The sequence below is a fragment of the Pleurodeles waltl genome, chromosome 11 (assembly GCF_031143425.1).
Source record: "Pleurodeles waltl isolate 20211129_DDA chromosome 11, aPleWal1.hap1.20221129, whole genome shotgun sequence".
Taxonomy (NCBI): domain Eukaryota; kingdom Metazoa; phylum Chordata; class Amphibia; order Caudata; family Salamandridae; genus Pleurodeles; species Pleurodeles waltl.
The window spans coordinates 350,372,296-350,386,650 of NC_090450.1; the positions used below are offsets into that span (position 1 = coordinate 350,372,296).

Genomic DNA, 14,355 nt, shown 5'->3' on the forward strand with positions numbered 1-14,355 from the left:
CACTCAATTCATATCCACCCACAGACCAGCTCTTCATCCTTAAGTATGATATCCCTCCCTTCCTTTTCCCTTCAACATCGTGCACAGGTGCAGCAACAAAAACAACTCTGCTTCCTACACATTATCAAAGATAAATCATACAGCCTACACTACAGAGGCACATTTCCATACACAGTACTCCCACAGGGTAGTTCTTTAGCCATCCACAAGTGCACTTTGGCTTTAGTCTGGCTACGAAGCTCTATATAAATGCAGTTACAGTACAGATCATCCATAGCTGGTTATTTTATTGTCAGTGTTTTTCTTCAATGCTACTAACCACTCCAATAGGTAGCCCCTGAGTGCTGAGGTAGGTGCCAGGGGGAGATAACACTATGTAGAAATGGGTCCCACCCGATCCATCTATTAAAATGTATAATATTCTTGCTAGAGAATTTACACAAATGACAAAGCAAAATGTGTATGAAGTCCATAAATCTGTTTTGAATGGCTCTTCCTTAGGTATCTGAACAATAGTACTTGTGTATAGCTGCTAGTTACTATCCTAGAACAATGGGATTACCTGACTGCCACAAATAAAAGGTGCGTCTTCAAGGATGTCTTGAATTTAATATAGTTATTTTCAAGTCACAGATGGATGGATACGGAATTCCATAGGGAAGAGGCTTGGTGAAGAAGAGCATGGCTACTAAATCTTTTGTATATGAATCAGTGGGGATACATCAGACCTCAGTTTGCAGAAATTAGGTTTGAAGCTTATTGATATTGAACACATTTGCTGGCAATGTATTTCAGAGCTCAGTCATACAGAGCATTATGTACAATTCAAACAGTGTTAAACAATGTCCTTTGTATTACCCCAGTGGAAGGATCCGAGAGCCGGGGTAATGTGATCATGTTTCAGCCCCAGTACCATGCAAGTAGTATGTTCTTATACTTGTTTCAACTTGGCAAGGGATGTGTCGGAGAGGCTACGTAGAGCAACTGCAAAGGGTCAAGGCATTTTTCTGAGAGAAGTGTAATAGTGGTAGAATGCCTTTCAGTTTTTGGAGGTGGACAAATGCTGATTAGCAAATTGCATTTAACTGTGAGTATGAGAGCTTGCTGTCACAAATCACACACCGATCTTTAGTATAGTTCACAGTTGTTTTTTGGGGGGAGGGGCGGGGGTGAAATTAATTGTGTTGGCCATGAAAGAGAGACTGAGGGTTGGTTTGCATGACCAAAGAGCAAGATTTCCGTTTTATCACCACTGAGGCACAGTCAGTTGTACTGGTTGCCATGTTTGTCTTGCATCTTTAGGCAAAACTGGGTTTCAGCCACATACATTTGGAAACCCATCTTACAGGAAGCCAAGATGAATGTGAAGGGCATCATAATAGAAATTCAATTGGATTGTAGATAAAGTGGAGCCTTGGGAAATACCGTAATGGGTGTTTAGTGCTTTAAGAGGAAGGGGCCCATTTTGACTTGATGGGTATGGTTCTATAAGGGATGATGTGAGTGAGCCATGCAGTTGTCGAATAAGCCTTAGATCGTCAGTCATGTTGAATGTGGCAGAGAGAGTAGTGTTGGAGCATAGGGATAGCCCTAGTCGTGGTCAGTTTTCTTTCTTCTGTTTAGTAGAGTTGTTTGTGTTCCTTTATGGCCTAAGTCTAGTTTGAAAGTCAGTGAAATGGCCATTGGTCTCCAAATGGGAGACAAGTTGGTGAGAAACAACAGTTTCAATTACCTTAGCAGCACGGGGAAGGCCCATGTTTGGTCTATAATTCTATAGGATATTGGGATCTGCAGTTGGTTTCTTTAGGATGGGCATAATGAGTGCATGTTTGAAGTCCTGGTGGTTTTCCCCACTGGCTACGGAGATAATTACATGTTTGATGACAATCGGTATGAGTGCAGGGAGGCCCAAATTGATAACTTTGGCATTGGTCATGTTCCATTATGGAGTTTACTTCTTGAAGGAGGAGAGTATTTTACTACCTTCAAATAAGATTTGATACAAGCTCCTGTAGAGTGGTGTCTATTCGGGGTTGAGGTTCTTGTGCTGAAGATTTCTCAATGGAAACAGTAATTTGTGCCATTAGGGAGTCAATTGTGTTGGTAAGGAATGACAATAGATTATTATGGAACTCAAGAGAGGGGTAGGTAAATTATTAGGGACACAAACTGAGATGATATTCTTGATGATTTGGAAGAGTTCCTTAATGGAGTTTGGAATTACAGCAATGCAAAACTGGTCTTTTTTTCTTTGTTTGCCCTTGCATGTGCAGATTTATGCCTTCTAGCAAATACACAGCAGGCTCAGTAATCAGAAGGATGTTTGGTTTTGATCCAATGTTTTTCTAAGGTTTTGTCTTACCTTTTCATTGGTTAGAAACTGCCTATATACCAATTATTTAATTTTGTAAGACCACATTTTCTGATTCGTGAGGGAGCCAGGTTCATCAGAATGTTGTATGTGTGATTGAACGGAGGGCCTAGGATATCATTTAAATTCTGTATGAAGGCTTTTGGCTAGTTGTAGATTGTTCAGGTTATGCCATGAGGATAGTGGTCTGAGGGTTTAACTGGACTTGGGCTATTGTCAGACAGAAGGCCTGTAGAGAATTTGATTAGGAAGTGAGCTGACCCGATGTTAGCTCATCAGTGCTGAGTAGCTTGAGTTCTAGAAATGTGCAAAACATGAGGTCAAGGCAGTCGTCTCCTTCATGGTTCACTGATCAGCTGTGCGAAACCAAAATCTTGTACTCACTTATTTCTATCACCTAAGATGATTAGATGGTTAGAAGCCATAAGAGAATGTTGGGCATTATTTGAAAGGTCTGACTGGAAGGTGAGTTGGCATTTCTTGGGTGGGTGATAGATTATGGAGGAAGTAGAAACGGTGATGGCCTTGGTTAAAATAGCGGCAAATTAGGTGTATGGTGTACTGTCAGTTGCCTTAAAAGTGAGTAAATGATGATGTGCCAATGCTATCCCTCCACTTTGTCCCAGGTTTCAATTATTTCTCAACAGGATTTTATGGTTTGGTGGAAGGAGGTTGCCTGTATCCAAGGTGGAGGAGTATTTGAGCCATGTCTCTGTGATGGCCAGGAAGGAAAATCCATTTTGAACAATAAGGTCATAAATGTTAACGGCATTTTGGTGGCTGATCTTATGTTCACGAGAGCACCCATAGCAGTGGGTCGCGATGGTGATGAATCATCGAGGGGAGTGATTTTAGGTGAGAGAGCTTAAGTTGGCAATGGTGAAATAAAGAATAAGGGAGGTTTGGGGTGGGAAATGAGTGCTCGTTAGCTGGGGTGTGTTCACAAGGTCTGCTCTCGGATAGGGGGGAATTAGTCTGGATAGCTTCTGTCTTCAGAAAGTCTGATTACAAATCTGTAGGTTACTGAGTTAAGGCTGTTTTTTTGTGTGTACATATTTATAGTTATGGTGAGAGAATTGGTTGGTTGGGGTGGGGGCTACTAGCTTTCATTCTTTACTTGTCACTGCTGTGGTGTGAGACAAATAGTGAAGGTTGAATGAACAGAAGGCTTGTGTTCATATCACCTCTTACTACGTTGATGTAAGAATCTCAAAACTAGCTGGGGCAATGGTCATAAGGTGTGAATCATTTTGAGAGACCACGATTCTCAATGGGATCCTGATTGTTTTCAGATGGGTCTGAGACCTCGTCTATGTTTCTGGCTAATTATGTTGACTGAGGTGATTTTCTATTGCAAGATAGTACATAAGTGGTTAGTAAATTAATACTGCTGTTTTTGTGCTGATTCTGTGTAAGCAGCTTATGCTTTACATTTGGGTTGGGAGGGGACCACAAAGTCCAATTTATTAAGTTGAAAGTGTTGGAAATCTATCCAGCAATAGTACGTAGGTGATGAATGAGCCCATCATGCTGTTTTTGTGTTGTTTGATTTGTTGTGCATGGATGCCGAAAGCCCTCCATGTGGCAGACGTAACAACCCAGTGGATGGATAACGCTCCAGTCGGAAAAGGTAAATCACATAATTTACAGTTATTAGACTGATCGAATAATGCAAGAGGAAGATGAGGATATTCTTTATAGAATTCAGTGACACAGATTACTTGGCCAGCCTTGATTGGTTGCACCAGACTTTTTGAGATACTTTTTAATCTCATAGTCTGATTTATTGAGTTTGTGTTCTCGAGAAATATAATTGTGCTTGTTTTTGTGCATTTGTGATAACAACAGAGTTTTATTTTCCGTTATCGTTATCCTGGTTGGCTGTCTCGTACCGCCTCCTCCCACTGTCTAGCACCCATGCTGCAATTAAAGAAATCAACTAAATTGTTTTAAACCTTCTTTAATCTAATCTTGGTCGGCATTTTATACTACCCAGAGAAAGTGTCACTCTTTCTTAGCTTGGCAAGAGTATTCTCCTGTTTAACAAGATTGCCCCCAATGCTCTTCTGTTTGCAGCTTTTTAAAAATTAGCATATCCCACGTATAAACTGTGATTGCCAGGTATAATTTTTCAGGATATCTCTTGACTATATTCGTCTTTGTTAGTGAGGATAAGGCCTGCCTGCTTCACAATAATCCATAGTGTAAGGATGTGTAGTAAAAGTAATTACAAATACTGTGTTATAGATGCATAAATGTCAACTCAATCATAATAGAACGAGACCTCATTTAAAGCCTTAGCTCAATGGGGGAGAATTTCGGAGACCTACCGCAAATTTCTAACCCCAAATTCGGTGTCTCTACAGATTGTGTTCTGTCAGCACCTTTATAACATTACTTTTTATTTTTCTGTGACAGGTTGCATGAGACTGTTTTGAGGTAAATGATTTGGACCTACAATTATACTGCAGGCAGTACATCCCCTGCCACAAAACATTGTCATGGTAAGTATATTATTATTATTTTTTACCACGATAACATCTACTTAAACCATTATTGTTTTCAACTATTATGCTTTCTTTTCCGTGTAGTTGCATGACCATGTTGTGGATGCAATATTATTGCATTTCTATGTAATACGTGGTATTCAGCAATCCCTTTAACTAATTTCGTTATAATATACAACTTGTGATGCACCCAGTCACCTATTATACAAGAATGCTGTCAGAACTCAACTGTAATGCCTGCTGCCAGTAACCGAGGGGAAGGGAAAATCACGTCATGGAGAATGCATAATTACATTATAAAGGAACAAAACAAAATGTTGCTTTTCTTTCTTCTGCTCTGTTTTTCTAGTTATATAGTGACAAGCAGAAAGGAGAAATTAATGACATCATGTTTGGTTTTTATACTGCTTAGATAAATATAGAAGTATTTAGACCTTTTCTGCACGTTTATATAAATTCTGAGATGCTTTGCCTTAAAAAAAAAAAAAAAAAAAAAAATTGTATTATACAGATTCTAATATATATATTTTTTTACAACAGCTTTTTTGATGTGTTTGATTTTGCACTAGAGGGTCTATTTTTATTCCTCCTGTTTGTAAGCATGCTTTCCCTTTCATAAGAATGAACTACGCACCTAGTTAAGTGGTTTGAGGGAAAGGTGATGATATGACTATATATTATAAGGAATAAAGTACTCCCTGCTTACATAATAAGGATATTGAAAGTTACCTCAGGAATCCATAACCTTGTAAAGGAATACAGCGTTTGGCCTCGTTTCTCTAGACCAGGGGTCTTCAAACTGGGGAGCGGGCCTCCCTAGGGGGCCCCAAGTGATCCCAGTAGGGCACCAGGCTCTGGCCAAAAGAAGCATTACACAGATAAGTGTTTTGTTGTAAGCAGAAAGATGCTATTGCATTTTAAACAAGCATTTACAATGCATCAGGTCTCGCGTTTGCTCATGTTAGAGCTGATCGCGTTGTAAACTCCTAACCCGACTTTTTCACCTAGCGGGCAAAAGTGCATTTATGTACATAACCCGAAAAAGTGAAATCAAGTACATAAAGCGCTCGACTTCTGCCAAGCAAGATCGGTCTCGTAAATTAGAGAAAAAAAAGGCCACGCGCCCGATGGAAAACAGCGAGCCTCGCATGTTTTCTGTACTTGTTCGCTGCGCTGGAGGAGGGCTAGCCACCGGAAAAGGCATGTCATATGCGTGCCTTCGACTAATGAAAGCAAGCAGATTTTATTAGGGAAGCCCACCAACCAATAAAAAACACTGACGTGAAGTTGACAGGGCTCCGAGCCCTTTTATAAATACAAAAGAGTCTCCCTGCGAAACGCATTCGCAAGCGCATGCAACGCAATCTCGACCCTAAAAAGGTAACAATACTTAACTGCAATGTTTAAATATGTCTAGATATATTTAAACATTACCATCTGCATAAAATATTTGTGAAACATTCTGAGGTGGGGAGACATTGATATTTATTTTTCAACTGGGTGGGCGCGGTATTAAAAAGTTTGGAGACCACTGCTCTATATTGTCATGAAGCTCCTTTGTGAATCGCTGTATGATGTACAGCGGGGTACTTTACACCATATATAATGCATGCAATATACTGGGTTTATATCATCACAAATGTTGCTGAATAGCTTGCAGTGGTGTTTGTGTTTTACTAGTATGAACAGATATCAACACCAAACTTCGGCCGAACAGTTGCATTGGTTCCATCATTACATTTGATGCAGTTGGGGCCCAGTAGTTTATTGGGTATCATCCCCAATAGGCTCCTTTCTTTCTGTTCTCTCAGTATCCATCAGTCTAAGAACTGACATTTTTAGGACTGGTTATGGTGGGACTATCCTGGGCTTAAATTGTGAGTAATGAACTCCAGTTTCCGAAACTGTTTATCTCTGTCCTCACCCATGTTGGACGACTTATCCATCCCCAGTAGGAACCATGATGTTTGCAACCATAAGTTGACACCTGCTGTTTCTTTTTTCTACCAAAGTTTGGCAATCTTTTGTTTTGCAGCTAAGAATAGGAAGGAACATGTTTTCCCTTTTGTGCTGTATTGTGGTTGGATCTCCTCTGAATATGCTCCTAGTGGTATCACTGAAGGTCATCTAGCTAGTTCAGAGCTTGTTATCTTGTTCCAGTAAGCAGTTAGATGAGGATACAGGATATGAATCAATGGCTGTTGGAGGTCGTTTTTCCTCTGAATGTGTAGAGTGAGAAATAAAATACATAATTTTGTTTGGTTGTTGTTGTTTATAAATAAAGTCCTCATAATCAATCCGCCCAGGATACCAAAACAGCCGGGTTAGGGCACCAAGGGGGAAAACCACCACTACAGGGAGACAACACCTTGGGACCCACCCGGCTGTCTGTCAGCTCTGTGGTTAGGGCCCTGATCTACCAAGAGACACTGTTCCAAAGAGACAGGCACACCTCCTTTTACTCCACAAGTTAGTCCAACCAAAGGACCTTGGCGAGACACATAATCATCGGACTCTCTGTTGCATTCGACCATCCCATATTCAACTTGTCTCAGCTTTCCTTTCCTTCCATAGTGCCCAAAACATATTTCTCTTACTCTGGCGACCAGACCTTTCCAAATTATATACTTTATCGACTGATGCAATGTAATCATGGAAGAACAGAATCTAGGGGAGCATCCATTTTAGGCATGCCTCTCGTCGTGCCAAAATAATTAGCATACATAACATATACCTCTGCTCTCTGGACAGATTTACTGAACAATCGTCCCTTAGCGTAATTCCAAATATTAATAGTGGGAGAGTTACCTTAACATTGGACTCACCACACCTCTGATCAATTCCCCTATATCCATCCTCTAACAAACTGACTTCTGACAACTCCAGAACATGTGGATATCGTCAGCCCTTTCTTCGTTGCATTGTGGGCAACATTTGTTACCCTTACCCTGGGCGGTTATCTTCTCTGGAGACCAATACACCCTGTGCAAAGTAAAAAGATGATTTTTTTTTTTCAACGCAGCTGATTTAACTATATCCCAAAGAGTAATAAAAGATACCTGCCAAAGCTTGCCAATATCCAACGCTGTTATTTCCTTGCTCCATATCTTCTCTGGCAACCAGCAAGGGTCTCCTGTCGCCTCCATAAACATCCAGTACCAGAGAGCGACCTCCTTGCCATACGCTAAATTACAGCATCATTTCTCCCCCCATATATCCTCTCTTTGCTCTCGTCTAGGGAGTGCACTTGCCCAGCTTAAACTTGGAAACGGTGTGTTCAACTAGCTCAACAAACATATTCCACTGGGGCAAATCCTGCCCTACCAAAATTTCCCCCCATCGAACTACCCCCTTGCCCTGTAGTGGAAGAGATCATCTATCTTGAAGACATTTTGGGGTGCCTGGTGAGTCCCATATCGGCGCAAAGTCACTGTAATATGGAATGCCTAATTCTTGTTGAGTCTGTGACCATATCTTACATGCTGCACTAAGGCACTTTAGTCTGACCTTCTTGAAGTATTTTGGGTGGCCATATTTATTTAGAAAATGGTCGCCTGCCTCCAGGCTGTCAGCTAAGGCGATCATTCAATAACCTCCTTCTGTTCTTTAGGTGGAATGCCATTTAGTATTTATAGAGGTCTGGAGCAACTATTCCTTATTGATTCTTCCTGGTCAACTTCCTTCAAGCAATATGGGCTCCCAGCAATGCCCAAATAAAAGAAGTCAGTTCCCCACGTAACCTTTTGAACCATGTTGCTTTAAATTGTAATGGGATAGTATTAAATAAAAATGTACATTTTGTTAAAATGAGCATCTTCAAAATGTTCGATCAGCCTAACAGGGACAGTGGGAGATCAGCCTACTGTCGCGTAGGCTCTCATTATTCTAATGAGACTACTGGATTTCGAGCAGCAGAATCGCCTGCGGTGTGGGAGACTAAGTCTAACCCACTACAGGTGACACCTGTCACCCTAATCTGGCTTTTGCACTGGCTAACTAGCAGTACCTCATCCCTACCCAAGGGCAAGGATGATTGGGCAGCCGAGAGCGTGACATAATTGATTTCTCAGGGAATCCGTGGTCACTCAGGTCTCATTCGTTTCTCTCAGTTACACTAGTCTCACATACAAAATGACAAACCGAGGCAGCATAAGTTTTAGTATACGTTTCAATAAAGTTATAATGAAGCAGCTGCATCTTAGATGGTAAAGCATGCACTGCAGTAACCAGGACGATACAGAATGTCAAGATTAAAATTGTGACAAGGAGAGTAAAGCATAGAAATAACGTTACCATATTGTCATTAGAGTCGATAGACTTATTCCTATCTAGGCTTCTAATAGAGCACAGCATGTTAAGCTCTAATTCTGCCCTTCAGGTTCCCTCATACCTGAGCAAAGTCCAGAAGTCTGCATAAGCAGCTGTAGTGAAGCATTCAGCAGTCAGCATGCAGTTGTAGTTCTATCGCTGGAATCTCCCTCTAATGTGTAAGGGACAGGGAAGTGTTTATATAATAAAACAGCTGATGTTCGGAGAAAATGTCCCTACGTAAGGATGTGTGTTTTTCTATGAATGTCAAAGACAAAACTTGTACCACGTTCAGTGGCAACCTATCTTACTACAGCCTTGAACGAAGCACAGAGTGAGCATGAATGTCTTGTTTGAGAACGTAGTGCTGGCCTAGGCTAAACAGCTAGATAGAGAGACATAAAACAAGACTGCAAAAGTGGCTATTGTTAAAATATTAAACGCAGCTTACTAAAATAGTTCTAGGTTAAAGTGCACAGCGGCAGGCTTAGTATGCTAAAATAACATGCATGGAGCTATAACTAAAATGGCTACACAACACCCTCCCCTTGTCGGTTGAAGTTGGTTCAAAGCCTAAATATACTTAAAAGCCATTAAAACTTAACCTAAGATATATGTGTAAACAATGTCAATAATGACAAGTTAAAAGGGACACATGGACATATAAAAGGACGATTTAAAATGTCAACATGTGGTGCAAAAACGGCCGAATTTCAAGAATCAGAGTCATTTTTTAAGTTGCCAATTGAATCCAGGACAATGGAGGACAGGAAATCTTCCACTTCACCAGATCTTAAAGTTGGAAAGGCATTGGGGGGTGTGACTTGGCCGTCCTGCAAGATGGCAGCCAGACTGTGAGGCTTTGCTGGTGGGGGACCTAAAACTTGTAATTTCTCCTGCTTAGCAGCCTCCCTGCCTGCCTTCACCGCCCAGGACGACGTCAGGAGGCCTGGAGAGACTGCCGGTTGGTGCTTCTTTTTGCTCCCGCTCTGGGTTAGTGCATCTGCCGCCGGTCCCCTTTTTGGGGCCTGGTTGGCGCATGTGGGCCGCGCGGGCTTTGGTTGCTCCTGCGGGCTCTTTGGCTGTGAGCCGCTGGAGCTGACACTGCGGAGAGCGGCTCCCCCCCACTGCTGACTCTGCCTCGCTCCTGTGATTGGGACGCTGAGGCGTGGTGAGGATCTTGACCACCCTGGCTGGGGTCCTCTTGGGGGCTGGTCTGGGTCGCGGGCTCCTGCTGGGCCCGCGGCCCTGTGCGAGTGCGATGGGGGCGGGCTTCTTTCCCTCTCCTGCTGTGGCCAGCTCAACGTCTCTGTGGCCGCTTATGTTTTGTGCCAGGGGGCCTGGGATCTGTAGTGGCCCCCTGGTCTTTGGACTTGATGTGGCGTGCTCTTGCCACGGCAGGGGCCCTCTCCGCAGCTGTGTCGGGCCGCGGACTCCTGCAGGGGAACCGGGCCGCTGATATTGGTGGCCCCCCATCTCTCTTCTGTGTGCTGGTGCCTCAGAGGGGGGTCCACTGACCTTTTTTTGTGCTATGTTTACTTTTCTGTTTTATGCGGCCCCCTCCGTGTTTTTTCTCTTTTTTTTTTTCCTGCTGCAGCCTTTTCGTCCCCCGGGGGCCATGGCGCTGCTGACCTTAAGGTTTGTTGGCCGTGCTGTGTGGTCGGGGGCGCCGTGCTCCTACGGATTACTGTTCTCTGCAGTGGAGCGGACTGGTCTCTGCGCATGTGCCTGGCTGCGTGGTACCTGCTGCTGGCCTGGATTTGGGGTACACCGTGTCCTCGCCTTCCCCACACCTCGTTCTGGGATGGGTGGCCTTCGGGAGAGGTCCCCTGGCTGCTCACTTTGCTTTTTTGAGGCACTGGATGATTGCCTGCTGTTGAGGTGTGGCGCTGCCTTGCTGATGACCTATCTGTTCGGCTGTGTAGGAGATGGGGAAGGCTGAACAGAAGCAGGATAGCTTTCATTTGAAGGTGGGAAAAGGATGGGAGGCTCGGCCGGCCAGCTGATGGACGACCCGTCGCTTGAGGAGGAGCCTTCTTCGTCCTCTGTGAAGGCTATGTTTTTGGATCTGAAGCACAGACTGGGCGGTATCGACACTAAACTTGGGGCCAGATGTAGGAAACGATTTGCGACTCGCAAACGGCAAAAATAGCCGTTTGCGAGTCGCAAATGTGAGTTTCCTATGCAGAAATGCATTTTGCGAGTCAGGACCGACTCGCAAAATGCATTTCCGACTCGCAAATAGGAAGGGGTGTTCCCTTCCTATTTGCGAGTCTGAGTGGTATGCAGTACCATTCCGCAAATGGCATCGCAGTTACCATCCACTTCAAGTGGATGGTAACCCACTCGCAAATTGGAAGGGGTCCCCATGGGACCCCTTCCACTTTGTGACTGGACCCAAAAATATTTTTTCAGGGCAGGGAGTGGTCCAAGGGACCACTCCCTGCCCTGAAATAATACCGAAACTAAAGTTTTTTTTTTTTTTTTTTTTAAGTGCAGCTCGTTTTCCTTTTAGGAAAACGGGCTACACTTAAAAAAAAAAAACTGCTTTATTTAAAAGCAGTCACGAACATGGAGGTCTGCTGACGTCAGCAGGCCTCCATGTTTGCGAGTGCCTATACTCGCTATGGGGCCGCAATTTGCGACCCACCTCATGAATATTGATGAGGTGGGTCATTGCGACCCCATAGCGAGTCGCAGTCGGTGTCTGAGACACCGTACTGCATTGCAAATTGCGACTTGCAATTTGCGAGTCGGATGGACTCGCAAATTGCAAGTCGCAATTTGCAATAATGCTACATCTGGCCCTAGATCACTTGACGTGCAGAAGGATCGCTTAAGGGAACGAGTGGACAGTCATGACTCCCGTTTTGAACAGCTGGAATCCCGCATGTCGGATTTGGAGGATGGTAGGCGTGGTGACTGTGAGCAGCTGCTGCATATGGAAAGTTTGCTGGAGGTGATTCGGATCTCGAGGCCTGGTCCCGCCGCAATAACATTTGTATACTGGGGCTCCTGGAGTCGACAGCTATGGGATGTATGGAGTACTATGTCGAAACCATGATCTCTGCGCTCTTCCCGGGTGAGCCGTCTCAGTTGCTGGTGGTTGAAAGGGCCCAAGATCTCTGGGACTGCGCCCTCCCACGGGAGCCCCTGCATGCCCAATTATTGTGCACCTACTGAATTACAGGGATAGGGACACTGTCCTTCATGTAGTCAGGGAAGGCAGGCCTGTGCTGTACAATGGCGTGGAACTGAACATTTTCCCTGACTATACCCCTGGGGTGCAGGTGGCTCCCATGGCCTTTCTGCCGGCTAAGCGTGCACTTAGTTAGGCTGATGCAAAATACTCCCTCATTTACCCGGCTAAGCTACGGGTCCAGCATAAGGGCAAGCTGCATTTCTTTACTGACCCGAAACTGGCTGCGAAATTTGCAAAATCTATCCCTAAGAAGGCGCAGCTGGGGAGCCCGCGGGCCACTGGGGGTGAGGATGGCTCGCTGAGCGATAATGACTTAACTTGCTCCTGTTCTACCCGGGGTCTGTGCTCGTTCTCGTCTGGTATGCTCTGTTCATTTCTTGATGGTGGAGGATGGGGTGTGAGGATCTTCTGTAAGTTCCTTTATTTGATGCTCCCCATGCCCTTTCATCCCGCTTGGGATGGGTCCGGATGGCCTTGTCGTTGCCCCATTGGATGAGTCCATATACACTGTTTTCTATCTTGTTCTGGGGAAATCATTGGGGGATGTGAGGGGATATAGCTCTGACCCGTTTGGGGGGGTCAACGTGGGTGGGGGTTGGGACTGTTTTATGCTTGGTCTTCTCTCTCTGTTTCCTTTTTTCTGGGCGTCGGTCTACTCCTTAATGTGGTAGCCTTGTTTGAGATACTGGGGGGGCAGTATATGTTCTTATAAGGCATTGCTGCGATGCAAGCAAATGTGACGCCTGTGCGGTGTCTCACCTGGAATGTTTGCAGGTTGAATGACGGGCGCATGCAGTGGATATCTGCATGCTACAGGAGATTCATCTGGTAGAGGCCACTAAGCACAGGCTGAAAGCTGGTTGGATTGGCGAGTGCCATGCGTCGCTGTATTCGCGACATGCGATAGGTGTGGCGATCCTGATCATAAAAGGTCTTTCCTGGCTCACCAAGAGGGTGCTGGTAGATCCCAACGGGCGCTATGTTATGCTGCGGGGTACGCTGTTTGACAAACCGTACAAGTTGGTCGCGGTATATGACCTGAATACGGATGACCCGGAATTCTTTGGGGAAGTTGGGCAACTTGTTGACTTGCTTGATACTGGATCAGATATAGGGGGGTGACTTTAATGTGGTGTTGGATTTTGAGTTGGATCGTGAGAGCTGCGCTCGGCCCCAGCATGTGGTAGCTGCTGGAGCTCTGATGGAGGAGGGCGCCTTGGATGATTTGTGGAGGAGCGCACATGGGAATGACAGGGAGGGCACCTGCGTCAATTATATACATGGTAGTTTGTCCCGCCTAGACCGATGGCTTGGAACCAGGGATGTGGAGCTCTGGTTGAGCATAAGGCCCGCACGTTGTCAGATCACTCACCGGTGTTGTTGGAGTTGGCGGTTCCGGGCGGGCCACGCAGTGCCTTCCAGTGACGTCTCCCCACATGGCGTGCTCCGGGATCGGGTCTTCAGTGATGAGGTTCGTGATGCTATACTTTGCTATTTTGCTGAGAATCGGGGGTCAGTGACCTCCGCTGGTACTGTATGGAGGCCTTCAAATTGGTGATTTGCAGGATTTGCTTTTCTAACACGGTGTGTTGAAGGTACTCAGAGGTGAGTTGGCTGATCTAAAGGCCCAGATACCGGGTCTTGAAAAGTGTTTGGTGTGAATTGGTCGAAGGACCTGTTGGCGGCCCAGTGGGAGAAAGTGACACAATTTGAGGAGGCTGCCCTGCGTGAGGTATGTTTCTTGGGGGAACACGTGGCAGTGAGGCAATATGGTGAGGGTGACAGAGCTGGCCAAACTTTGGCTGCTATGCTCCGCAAGCTGAGGGCGTGTGATTATATTGTGGAGCTGAATGATGTGTCTGGGGCTCGTCGCACTGGCACGGATGAGATAATGAGAACCCTCACTGATTTTTATTCCGCTCTGTATGCTCAACCCTCGGGGATGGACCGGGAGGCTGCCACTGACT

General features: G+C 44.9%; 1 protein-coding gene across 3 annotated transcripts in view; it reads left to right on the top strand.

Annotated features, from left to right (window-relative positions):
* Positions 1-14,355, top strand: part of MTERF4 (mitochondrial transcription termination factor 4) — a 233,187-nt gene that overhangs the window by 50,003 nt on the left and 168,829 nt on the right. For all 3 annotated transcript variants that reach the window (XM_069213659.1, XM_069213661.1, XM_069213660.1), the window contains exon 2: positions 4,790-4,875. Coding sequence is in view for 1 of the 3 variants with exons in the window: in XM_069213660.1 (XP_069069761.1) it covers positions 4,873-4,875 (3 nt within the window). In the remaining 2 variants the exon portion in view is untranslated. The remainder of the gene's footprint in view (positions 1-4,789; positions 4,876-14,355) is intronic.